Genomic DNA, 13413 nt, shown 5'->3' with positions numbered 1-13413 from the left:
AAGTGCATTTTTTATTTGCAATTGTTTATTTCCATCTGCCGCTGTTAGCGCTGCCGCACACGGCGCGATAATTAGGAAGGAGTTATGTCGCGTGACATCGCAGTGCTAAATTTGGATGCTCCAAATTGGAGTTTGCACCGTCTTTCGGCAGGAGAATTCCTGTGGCAAAACACCTGACATGATATTAACTCAAAAATAAGAAATACCCGGCGGGTGACAATGTGCCCACAGCGCCACACAAGCAGGGCAGCAACTGAGGACTATTTTTAGTACTAGTAGAAAACCTACTGAGGCTATCCTGTATCTGAGAGGTCACCGCTTTGACCCCTGCCATGGCCACGGGGACCCTCGTGAACAGCCACGTCTGCCGTCTAAGGGTCCACGAGGGGAAAGCTGAACTCACTCATTACCCTTTTCTCTGAATCAGAACGTAAGCTCAGCACTCCAAATGACACGTATAATCCTCGCACACGGCGAAGACTGCCGTGCCGACACCTGCGAGGGCTTAGAAATGGCGTCAAGCGAAATAATCTCCGTGTTCCGTCTCATTCTGTGTCAAACAGCGGAGCGACGCGGTTAGAAGTGGCGTAATTTCGTATTTAATCTTGGATTAGCCCATGTTCACATTCGACACCTCTGGTTGCTAATCTGGTTAACAACAACTTGAGGGCGAGCGGGGAGGGGATCCTGATTTTACGGTCTCTAAGTAGATTATGAGCAAGGTGAGTTTTACATGCAGAATTACGGGATATTGGTCTAATCCGCACGGCTTCGGTGAAATACCACACTGTGTGTAAATACGGGTCGGCTGGCGTGTGCACGTAGGAGCAGAAATACTGTGACAGCCTATTGATCTCAGTTGTGTGACAAAAACATTGATTCTCTCTTATCTGGATGTGCTGACCTTAGCATTGTGAAATGCAGCTTGCTTGGACTCCAAACTATGACCCTCCTCACGCATTGACCGTCTCACGTTAGTCGTTAACCTCCCAGACGAGCGAGATTCTTTCCACCATCCTCCGTAGGGCTGCGAAGTCGCATTTGGCAGTTTCGGTTGCAGACGTGTTGCTATCTTTACTCGCCTATTCATCTTGATAATGTAAAAAAAAAAACATCTGATAAACAAAGACCTGCCAATGCTTATCAAGATCCATGTTCCTTTCTTTTTGTCTTCTATTCTCTCCATGTCAAAGGGAAATTTACAGCTCCCAGCTGTTGCGCTCATTTGAAAGATAAAGCTGCATTCGTTTGCGCAGATTTCTTGGTCTGTGTCATGCAATCTCTCCGCGCTGTGAAAAAAAAAAAATGTCTTTATTGTTTGAAGCGTATGAAACATCAGAGAAGATCAAATTGCCTCCTGGAGAAAGTAGCGGAGTTTTTAAACAGCCGTTAGCGAGGGCTTGCGGCGAGGCGTTGCGCTGTACCAAGCTGACCTTGTCAAAGTCTGGACACTTAACCTTTCGCTGCTAAAAGCTTTCCGGGGTCAGACTGAGTGCAGCTCCGGCGTTGAGTAATAGGCCCTCCGTCATAACAAGTTACTTTTTTTGTGTGTGTGTTTTCAAGAAAGGAAGTCTTTTGTCAGTTTACACGGACACATAAATCACACTATAGAGGCAGAGTCACACTCCGTAATGAGAAAAGAGTCGGGAAATTAGGTGTCGAAGGGTTAATCCTCATGGCTGCGACTGCTAACATGCTCAACCGGAAACACTGCGACTTCTAGTTTCCTCGAGTTAAACTGTAAATTGATTGGTCGTCCCCTACCTGTGTGCTTTTTGGCTCCTTCCTTTGTGCTCGAGCTGTGATTGACATGGATTTGATTTGCCTCTGTTTCTATGCTGTGTCTCTGCAGGCCATTCGTTGTACACTGGTGAACTGCACGTGCGAGTGTTTCCAGCCGGGGAAGATTCACCTACGGACGTGTGACCAGTGCAAACATGGCTGGGTAGCGCACGGTGAGTCCATTTATTGATTGGAGATCATGGATGATGCTTTCACAGCTCACACTTTGAATGTTTTTGCATTGTGGTGGCGAATGCAGCAGTTTCGTTTGTACTTTTAAAAAAATATATATTTTTACAAATTTACTTCAATGTTTTTGTTTGCGTCTGGTTTTTTTTTTTAACTTTGAGAATTTTGTTTTTGCACCTCAGATCAAATAAAACCAAGACAGAGAAGCGAGAGACCACACGTTATGAGTTTTTCCATGCAGGCATATGAAGAAGGGAGAGAAGGCAAAAAAGTACAAAGAAAAGGAGGAGGGGGAATAAAGAAAACACCTGTTTGGCTTGAGCTCGCGCAAGAACAGGTCATGGGCCCTTCAGCGCAGGACCCCACTGACTATTTTTTTAATCTCTCCCTCTGAACTGTCAGCCCATCTCTTCTACCCCCCCCCCCCCCACACACACACGCTTTTCATTTCATGTCGGCATTGGCAGGGACTCTGACAAGTAGTTCTTCATTTTTTATTATGTTCGTGTCTGGCTGATCTGTGTTGTCAGGCAAAACCCTCGTCAGCAGGAAAAAAGCCATCCCAGGATCAGAGAGAGACCCAACCAGGTGTCACCCAGACAGGCAGGGAACGAGGGGAGGGAGAGGGAAGGGGAGAGACGGGCAAGAGGTGAGGGTGGAAGAAAGAGAGAGTCGGCCAGGTGTTGCGCAGACACAGGTCGCGATAAGGGGGGGGTAACAAATCGGCCGAGCAGATTCAGAAGTTTTCACCTCACATGCGGCCGATTGACGGCACGCAGGCTCCTCCCTCTTGTTGTTGAAGTTTGTTGTGGCTGAATGCATCCCCAAAAAAAGATGACGGATACCACTTGCTGAGAAAAAAGTGTTTTCATCTGTTATGATGAGGTTTTTGGGGTAAATCTTCTGCAACTTGTGAATATCAATCAAACATAAGGCAGATGAACAAACGTTATCGAATAGCATCAAGGATAAGTGACATAATTGTGCATTAATAATGCAGTAATTAATGTTTAATTTCTCAACTTATTTGTTTTAATTATCATGAAAAGCATGACCAATTCATTATTATATTTGCTCCAGCAGATTAATATCAGCAAATGTAAAACCATCCAAGCCCTTGCCTTTGAAACTAAATCTCCACTTAATTGCACACAATTCATCGAGCACACACCAAATGAGGCCCCCTCCCTCTGAAAAAGAAATAAGAACTGAGGCAAAAAAAAAAAAGGTGGATCTACTACAGGTTTAGGTGGAGATGGAGACATAAGAAGCAAATAAAAATGGAGATGCAAAGCCATCGTAAATGTGCAGGAGCGCAAGACTAGATTAAATAGAATGAATGGCACATAATTACATTAATGTCATTGCTTTATCTGATTGGTATGCTATTATCAAATAGTGCTGACGGTGCAGTCGCCTCTGAAGATGGGCGATGAACCTGATAGTCATTAACTGTGCCTGTGTGCATGTGCGTGCGTGCGTATGTGTGTGTCTGGTTGTGCATTTGATTCACTCTCCTCCCCCCCCCGCCCCTCTTTGTCTTACAGCTCTGGACAAGCTCAGCACCCAGCACCTGTACCACCCGACCCAGGTGGAGATCGTTCAGTGCAATGTGGTGTTTGACATCAGCAGCCTGATGCTGTACGGCACCCAGGCCGTCCCCGTCAGGCTGAAGATCCTCCTCGACCGCCTGTTCTCCGTGCTGAAACAGGAGGAGGTGCTGCACATCCTGCACGGCCTGGGCTGGACTCTCCGAGACTATGTCAGGGGATACATACTGCAGGTCAGTGACCGTCAGCATCGCAGTGCATCGTATGGATTTAGGCTACATGTCAAGACCGGGTATCCGTTTTACCTCCTTTCCGTTTACACACAGATGCACCCCCTGCAATCACTGCTGTTGCTTTCAGTCTATTTGTATCTAGTCTTTCTCCGGCATTGCAACCATTTTGAGAGGTATTGATTGAAAGGAAAATAGTGGCAATCTATGCCACTTCAATCCCATTGCACATCCATCTTTCTTTCTTCTACTTCAGTCTGCCCCGCTTCTCTGACCCGTCAACCCCTCTGCTGGAAAAAGACAAGGATTCAGAAAAAGAAAATGGAGAAAATGTCACGCAAGCAAACTATAATACCACTGTAGTGTATTTCCTCTCTCCATCCGTTCTTCCCTCCCATATAATTGCAGTCAGACACATTTCTCAATCAAAGGTACAGAGGTTGTGGTGTTGAAACCCAAACCAAAGTGTTCCTGAATGAATTAGCTAAGAGCAAGTGAACATGTGGATGTGGTTAGCGCTCTCTGTGCATTTGTGTGTACATTTGATGTGTGCACATGTGCTTATCTGTATGTGTATATGGTTTAGTGTTCCAAGAGTGTAAGTGGAACAGCATGGTGAGGAGAGCGTGGTTTGTATGTGGAAATAGCTTCTGTGAGTAAAACGTGCAGAGATCTAGTCCCTTTCTCTTTAAGTCACACACACACACACACACACACACACACACAGACTCATACACAAAATAATGTCATGATGGTTTACTCAATCAAATATGAACAATATTTTTCGTACATATTTTCGTGACAAAGTTGTGTATGTTAGAAATAAACATTTTTATTTATGTATTTGAAATAAACGATTCAATTCAATTCAAAACATGCAACGTCATAAAAATCAAGGCAATTAAATTCAACGATATGATAAAATATCCAGCTATTATAAACGCTCTTAATTCAGCAACTAAATATTTCTGAACTTTTTCATCCAAATTTTATTTTTTTATTTTTTTCATCATCAAGGAATCTTTACAGAATATGATCAAATGTTCATTCAATTTGAATAGTAAAATGCAATTTTTCAGTGCACAGATGAATCAAAGTTGAAGAGGGTGTTTTCAAATATTTGCTGAAAAATCAGCCAAAATTATCAGGTTGAAAACCCCCTCCCCCTTTTACCCCTAATATTTTCCATGAAAAAAACTGATTTAAATCTTCAGTGTGAGAAAGGCTGGTTCTGTGTCCCCGCTGGAGCTTCATGGTTCCCATAACTGTAGCCTCTGTATCTGTATCAGCTGGTTCCAATAGTCAGCTGGTGAGAAGCGCCGTTGCTCAACTGCTCAGTCTCGTGTCACGCTACTGGCTAAATCCTCCAGATCTCCTCAGATGGGTTTTCAAAGGGGCCGCGGCCGCAGAGAAACAGCCAGTCACTTAAAGGACGGTTAGCAGTCATTGTACGGCCCTATTAGCCTGTAAGTAGCTATGAAATTCAATCATCTTCTCCTAGCCTCTGGGCAACGCTTTGTGCCAGGGGTGTGTTCCCCGCTAGGCCGCAGTAAAAAGAGGCGTGAACTGCAGATGATGGGTAATAAGTCGTACTTTTTTGGTAATGACGTTATTGGCTGATAATTAGCTTCATTGTGGCAAATTCACACCGATTTAGGATCTGAATAAAACCATTTAGGCCAAATGTGTGTTAACTTGCAACAACAACAACAAAAAATCTGGCCGTGTGGTGCAGCATTAGTGTGTATTTGCGTGTGTGTATGTCAGTGTGTATGGGTGTCAGCGATGCACCAGGGAACTCAGGAAACTGAACTGACAGAGGATCCCAGCGACTTCCCTAACGCCTGACTGTTCAAAGCAGTCAAGTTCAGGAGGAAGGAACACACACACACACACACTTCCATTTGTCCGAACGTGTGGCGATCAGCCCGGGATCAGTCTTCTGTCTTTACTTGCCCACTCCCTCTTTGTGTGTGCATTACTTTAAAAGGACACTAGTGAGCGTACCAAAAAAAATAAATAAAAAAACAACCTTCGTGACTTTCTATTCCTTCTTGGGACGCCCGCTGATCTGCGTCTCGCCTTTAACAATCCGGCGCCCTACTTTTTCATGCTCATCCTCTCCTGCATGAGGATGTTTTGGACGGCTCAGACAATGTGCGGCAGCTCCCTCTTTGCTCGTGTAGCAGGAGCGAAGACCGCTGCACAAGAATAACCACAGACATCGGTTGACATTTCCTTATTTGCGTTCATGAGGAATTACCATTATCACTAGTGCAACTCAATAAGGAATAAAACTCACACGCTCCTTAGAGGAGTAAACGTAACAAATATATATATATATATATGCTGGTAGACCTTTTTTGTTTGTTTGCTGTATTTCATTTAATTCACGTCAAACTAATGATCAACTTTCCCCTCCTCGGCAGCTCAAAGGGAATACACCACACCGTGGAGGTGTGACTAAAAATGCGTACACGCTTCAATTTACTTTTGTAATGGCTCCTTAAACTGAAGAAATGAATCAATATTATTCAAAGCTCAGTGGCTTATCTAGCGGTCGGAACGTTGATTTGTCAAGAAGACAAATTATACGTGACATCAATAACCATTAAAATGAACGAGCATTTTTCTCTCCATCTCTTCCGTCTATGAAGACACAATCTGTTTGCCTGACCTTGAGCCCACTCGCAGCTCTCTTTCAGCTTTAACACACTTTGTGCACCCTGGAGTCTGCGCCTATAGTATTTCCGTAAATGCTTGATGAAGGAAATCTTCTTCTTCACAGCATCGGGGGACTTCCGACGGGTTGCGCAGGTCTGGGATGCCAGGTTTGATCGAGTTTATAATATCCCAAAAAAAAACAATCAAAAAAAAAATTAATAAACTGTTCAACCCCTTGCTCCGCTATCCCTCTTATTCCCTTGATTTCAAGTTCAAGCCCAGGCATTACATGAACAACATAGACGTGTTTATTCCTTGCCAGAATTCCCTGCCCTTCACTTTGGCAGGACTTCTACCTTATCCATTCCTAAGCCCGGCATCCTTCCCCTCCGTGCCTTTTCTCTTCCCTCTCTCCTCTCCCATGCTTCCAGACAGACCCACAGCCAATGTGCACCAGATGCCCCTCCGACTCCACGCCATCCCCACAGCTTGTCACTGCTCACCTCTCAGTTTGATGCAGACAGATGGAATTGCTATCAGTGCTGGCCTCACCCCCCCCACCCCACTCCCCACCCTGTCTAGTTCGTCGTCCATTTTCTTATCCCTTACCAAGTGAAAAATAAGTAGGGAGAGAGAGAGAATGAGTGGAAAGAGAAAAAGAGCGAGCGATAGACGGGGCTTCTGCAGCCAACATGTGGGCCGAAGCCCAGGGTTTTCCTGAGCGGTATTCTCAGTAATGTTCTGTCCTTGTAGAACATTGGGCTGCCTCCACTTTTATGAGATGTGGTTTTCCTGACTCCACACAGCTTCCAGGAGACCCAGATGGAACCACTAACAACCCCCACCACTGACACACATGCACACACACACACATACACTGCATACACACAAACAGTCTTAACCCTAATTGCACACACACTCGCAGGAATGATTATTCAATCTATCAGGCGTACACACACACACACACACACTCGGCCACAAAACCATACTTGTCTGACGCGACGGCCTTCCAAAATAGGTTTTGTTCCAACGGCCCCAGGATGGACGAGCATTATTAATGCTGCAAAATGTTCCCCTTACATTTGTCTCCTCGTTGGTAAATGGAGTTTCTCTAATGAGCGTTTGAGGAAGTTCTTGAGTTGCAGCAGGACGGTGGTCTCACTTTAAAAAAAAAAAGCCCAACCTGCAACTGTAATGCCGTACATGTGTATTTGCACGTTTGGAATTCGAGATGTAATTACATAAATTAGGGTGCAACAGCGTTTGTGTGAGACAGGAAACCATTTCCATTTGCAGGTGGGCTCTGAAGCCTCGGCGCTTCTTGAACTCCCTGCGCTGGTTTGGAGAGCTATTTATTGATTTTAAGTCACATTTCAAACTTTCTTTCTTCTTCCCCTTCCCTGCTCCTTCCCACCAGTCTCCCCAGCCTTCGCTTTCTGTCTCTCACTCTGTCAGCTGTGAAGGGCACCATAGCTCTTGATCCTTGACTGAGAAACTTCCATTTTAGGTATAGTTGGACTACGTGCAGCAAAAGTTTTTGAGCGCAATCCCCTTCCCCAGTCTCATCCATACGGCACACTTGTAACCCCTTCCGTCCTCCCTCTCCACCCTCCATCACCTCCCAGTGCCTCCCCTCCTTTCAGAACCTGTTTTCTGTTATCACAACTTAATGCCTCACCCTGGGAGATGGACGAGGGAGAACGCATGCTTCTAAGGTGGAAATTTATACGTTCATATGGTTATGATTTCGTGGGGAGGTCAGGCTCGATTTTTGCTGAAAGGCTTATGGTTGGCTCTGCTGGCCACTCTGGACTCCAAACACTTCAAAGAGCACCGGTGTACTGAATCAAGGTGATTCTCCCCCCCCTTCATAACACACACACACACACTCATCCTGCTCTTAGGAGTGTCTTCTTCCTTCTCATTCTCAGCCGCTCACCTGTAAGTAAGAGATAAAAAGATGTGATTTCAGATTAAAGGATCAGTCGGACGGAAGTCGTATCAGCGACTAACCATTTCATAGCGTAGCCGGAGCTTCATGAAAAGAAACCGTAAACCCAGCGTACATATAAATACTGCAAAAAACTGAATTGCAAAATCATGTAATGTTTGAAGGAAGCGCATGCCTCCTCTCTGTCACTTCTCACAGCTCCCAAGGCTTGCGGCCAGCTACTTACACAAGTCGTGGCCATGCCAAATCCTCAGACCTTTTGAATCCTGAACCCGAGCCTCAAATGAATTCAAGCTGGAGAACCAAGGTTACGAGCAGGTTACATTGGATGCCGGAATTTGGGAAATAATTCCCCTTATATTGGGTTTGGAAGGTCGTCTGATTTTTTTGCCATCAATGGTACAAGGCCTCACAAGCTGCTGCAAGTTCTACAGCTACGAAGAAAATTAATGTTAGGAGGGGGGGGGGGGGGGGGGGGGTGTTATGTACTTATAACACCTTCACACATCCCAGTGGACTTTAAGAAAATAACTACTAGAGAGAGAAAATAATCGTTTTTTTTAGAGGTAATCTCTTCATTGCTCTAAATCTTCATGTGTTGAGCTACATGGCTTTCTTGTTTCTATGACTACACAACGGCCTGCGGTGAAGTTTGGCTGACTGAGTGTTGCCGATCATTTTTGTCAGGTGGCTTTCGAGATGCTCAGGTAATATCAGGACTGCAGAGACGAGACAGAAGCATGCGCCTTCACGTCCGGTGCATGGCCGTACGTCGGTGTTTGACGCGAGACCCTTTTCCATTTTTAAAGCCATCCGCCCCATCTTTATGCCATCTCTTTGTCTTCGGTATATAATAAAGAATGCATTCTATATTTTCATCATGTTATTACACGCAGTTGCAGGTCATAGTGAAGTGTAGGATCATGGGTGCTGCCTCAAAGAACACGATAAAGTACCAGCACACACGACGATTTCTTCTCAGCACACGCCTGAATAATTACACCGCATTTGGAAATTACTTTAATGCATCCGTATATTTCAAAATGTGGCCCTGCATCTGGACAAATTTAAAGATCATGAAAATGTCATGCCCGTGTGAGAGCCACATACATACATGTGTGTGCACTGTAGGTGCATGGCTTTCATCAGTAACATTTAATTGGAGCGTTAACATGCTGTGTAGGGCAAACATGGGAAGTGAAAATGATATGATTAACATACATGCTGAGGTCTAGAACCCCCCCACATGGGAACCTCATAGGGGTTTGATCAAGCTTACACTCCTCTAGGCTACGGTACACACGGTACACGAGCATCACCTTCGTTGCCACTCCCTTCTCAATTCCCAAAGATGAGGCCGACTTCAAAGGATCTCATCCAATCCCGCAGCTTGAATCCCGAGACGCCGGTTCTCTTGCCGTGGCCTCCGCCACGCCGACGAGAAGCATCCCTCTCCATCCACCTTGTGGTGTCTCAGGATTTAAGCGAAGGAAATGAGCCACCAGTGCTTTTCCTCTCCTTTCTAAATTCCTCTGGCACGTCTTAATCAGTATAAAAGGGAATATTCTGCCTGTAGTAATGGGGTGCCCTCTTCCTCCCGATCCCCTCTGGAAACCCTGCCCCCCCCTCTCCTGCTTTACGTGATAGGCACAACACTGATCAGTGTAATGGGATCTCTGGTTCTTTCAATGCGCCTTTGCCTTTCTCTTTCTACCCAGTGCCCATGGCCCAGGAGAATTCCTTCAACAGGTCCTTTCTGCTGCCCTGGTGAAGCTGAAGCCCCCCCCCCCCCCCCCATGAGAAACTCTCAGTCAGCCGGAAGCCCTAATTGAAATTGGAAATCTGCCAGCCTGCTTATCGGGAATTGTTATTTACCTCTGCCGGTCTTTACTTTTCAAAGAGGGACATATTATAATGGCCTCCTCAAAAGGGGGAGGCCATTTCTCTCGACATCCCTCGCTCCATATATTCTTTTTCATAAGTTATAATATCCTGTCTCGTCTGCAATGGAAGAAGGAAATGGCCTCTGAATACTGAAGCGACTTTTCGGGGGGGGGGGGATTTGTTGCTGAAAAGGGAAATTGAATTTTACTTCAAGGTCAGCGACACTAATGACAGTGAGGGGAGGTGTTGATCTTCCACAGCTCCGGTTTGTGTAGCAGCACCCGACGGTATCGATTGGCACGGGGGGAGATTCAAGTCGTGCATTGATTGTCACAGTGAATTATTTGGGACCATGGCGGAAATCACTGGAGTGGCGTAAGTGGCGATTTGAGACTGGAGTCACTCTCTGGGGGTCACAAAATGAAGTTAATTTCCTGCCTCAACTTAACACACAAAATACGTTCCACAAATGGAGACAGATCGTTAGCAAGCAGCGACCTCGCCGCAGCATTTTGCTGCACCAATACGAAATGTGCAGTCTTCTCTGGTGCTTCAAATGCACAACTTCTCGAGTACGTTACCCTCCACAACAACATGTGGCGCTGTGAGCCAAGCAGTTGAGTCCACTTACATTTCTACAGATAAATGGCTGATCCACACAAAAACAAACAACGATAAAGTCTCAACGGGGTATACGGAATGAAAATAACTCTTTTTGACTGATGCTCAGAGTACAAAACACCCCTCACACTCACATCAGCTTCCTAGAGTTAAATTCTACACGAACACACACACACTCTTGCTCGGTATGAGATTTTTATCCAATCACTTTCATGACTCACCGCTGCTTGCATGCGGTACGGTTAGTTCTGGATATATGTGCGCCCTGCAGTGTGAGCGAATGTGTGTCACTTCCCCCCCACAAATGGAAACATTTAGACACTGAAGTGTATCCTGAGGTGAGAGCTGTAGAAGCTCTCGCTCATAAAGTAGCAGGGAGGCAGCCAGTGGAGGAAATGAGCTCGGCAGACTGGAGGACCTCACACACACACACACACACACACACACACACACACGCTAATGAACCACACACTGGTGACTGCTTTGGTTGTGTTTTGCGCCGTGACCATCACCGTCTCGTCTTTTTAAACCGGTGGTTCCAGCTGTGTTTGACTTCCTTTCTCTTTTTTATACACGTTACTGTGGCGTCACCGGCTTAACGGACGCCTCTTCTGCTGCACTTGCACTTTGAGTAGTGTTGGTTGTGAACAATTAGGGACCAATTCTACACTGGCACACCGGAAGAAGTTCACCAAAGTCGGTCAGTGAAACACCAGTTTTGAATCTTTGAATTTTAACATCCCACGAGTTTGTTGTAAACGCCATTCTCTTGCATTTCTACCACTCTCCTCGTTATCCCTCCTTTCCGACGTGCTGTGCTCGTGTGCCTTTATTAAGCAGGATGACCTCTCATGCAGGTGTGAGGAGAAGGTGATGGGGGTGACTGCCCCCGCCGTTCCACGCAACCTCTGCCTCCCTCCTCTTCTCCATCAATTGGTCTGGCTTCAGTCGAGGAGCGAGGGAGGGGGGTGATGAAGCGGGGAAGCAGAGAGTCTCCTCCGTGAAGGACTGAAGAAACGTCAAAGTCGGTCCAAATCTGCCGACCTGTTTTTAATCGTGGTTGGCTTTAGCATTGCGATGCGAGCCTAAAGACATTTTTTGGTTTGTTTTTATCACCTTGCATGCCGATAAACAATCAGTGCATTAAGTGGTAAGCAAATGGAATCAATTCATCCAGTTTTGCACAGACGAATGCAGAAAACGAGGCGTGAAGCAGCCGCTCTCTGTGTTTGGAGTGGCTAATTAGGAGCCCATTAGAGGGCAACTCAGCATGGTGCTACCCTGATTGTTTATTCGAATTCTACTAAGGTGAAGGAGAGTGAGAGGGAAAGAAAATGTGACTAATAGTGGTAATAAATGGATAATAAATGGATACCTAACAGATACGCACATGCTGCCTTCGTGAATGCCAGCCCCTGGGCCTCCTACAAAAGGGCTCTTGTAAAAGCGAGGGGAGAAAAAAAAAACAGAAAATCTCTACCAGCATACGCTCAAGCTCTATCCGCTTAAAGACTGTCTTATTAAATGGGTAAGTAGCTGAGGGTTGGGACCACCAAGTGTGCCCTGCTGTCACTGGCACACTGCTCTCTGTGGGCTGGAGTGCTCCAGGCGTAGACAGGATATGATGTAAGGTCACCAGAAATGGTGGTTTAATACATCAGTTCCCAGCGCTGGCTGCTCAGCCTGCAAGCACCGTCTTAAGACTTCTCCAGTTCGGGATCGTTGTAGATGATGCAGAGTTTAGTTATAGCCTCCTACACCTCTGCCTTGAAAAACGTGTGGTGCGTGCAATGCGTGTGTGTGAGAGAGAGAGAGAGAGAGTGTGTGTGTGTGAAGGCAAAGGCAGTAATCAGCAAAGACAACACGGCCTGGTGAAGAGGGAGGATCAATAGACTGCTACAGGTGACTGACCTCGGTGAACACACACACATGCAGGCAGGATAACCACACGTAAACACACACACACACTCACAGGCGGAGGCACATCCACCAGTAAGTACTTATGGCATACCCTGCTCTGATCTCCACCAACCTCCGGTTCACACTCACACTCACACACACACACACACACACACACACACACACACACACTACTCTCTCATCTTTAGGATCTAAGGCCCAGTGCCAGCTAACGCTTCGGTGCCAGGCCCTGCCTTATCACCTCTGAAGCGCGCACAAGCATGCACGCACACAATCTCACTTTTTTTTTTTACTCACTCGTGCACTTTAAACAACCTCGCTGCAAGAAGTCCGCGCACACACAGGCACCGGGCACATAGTCGTGCACGATGATCTACCCTCTACATAAACAAAGATAAGAGCTGGAACGGTCAGCGCATGGTCCCAAGAGGTACAAAGCTATTACCGGGAGACCACAGTCGCGTGGCTGTGTGTGTGTGTGTGTGTGTGTGTGTGTCTGTGTGTGTACGGTCGCATTTGTGTTTATACGGGCCGGTCACAGGAGGAGAACTCCCGGAACAGCAGCTCTGAGTTATGTGTCTCGGCGCCATTTGCCAGCGTTGCAGCACTAACCGCCGCTAAC

At 46.2% G+C, this 13413-nt stretch overlaps 1 protein-coding gene across 1 annotated transcript in view; it reads left to right on the top strand.

The window, feature by feature from the left end:
• Positions 1–1810: 1810 nt before the first annotated feature.
• bnc2 (basonuclin zinc finger protein 2) overlaps positions 1811–13413 on the top strand; it is a 34901-nt gene continuing 23298 nt past the window's right edge. Inside the window, exons 1-2 of the mRNA XM_068751047.1 lie at positions 1811–1955; positions 3519–3754. Of these exons, the coding sequence (XP_068607148.1) occupies positions 1811–1955; positions 3519–3754 (381 nt within the window). The remainder of the gene's footprint in view (positions 1956–3518; positions 3755–13413) is intronic.

This window comes from Brachionichthys hirsutus, chromosome 17 (assembly GCF_040956055.1).
Source record: "Brachionichthys hirsutus isolate HB-005 chromosome 17, CSIRO-AGI_Bhir_v1, whole genome shotgun sequence".
In the NCBI taxonomy this organism is placed as follows: domain Eukaryota; kingdom Metazoa; phylum Chordata; class Actinopteri; order Lophiiformes; family Brachionichthyidae; genus Brachionichthys; species Brachionichthys hirsutus.
Note: the sequence above shows the minus strand (reverse complement) of the source record. Positions and strands in the feature narration are given on the sequence as shown.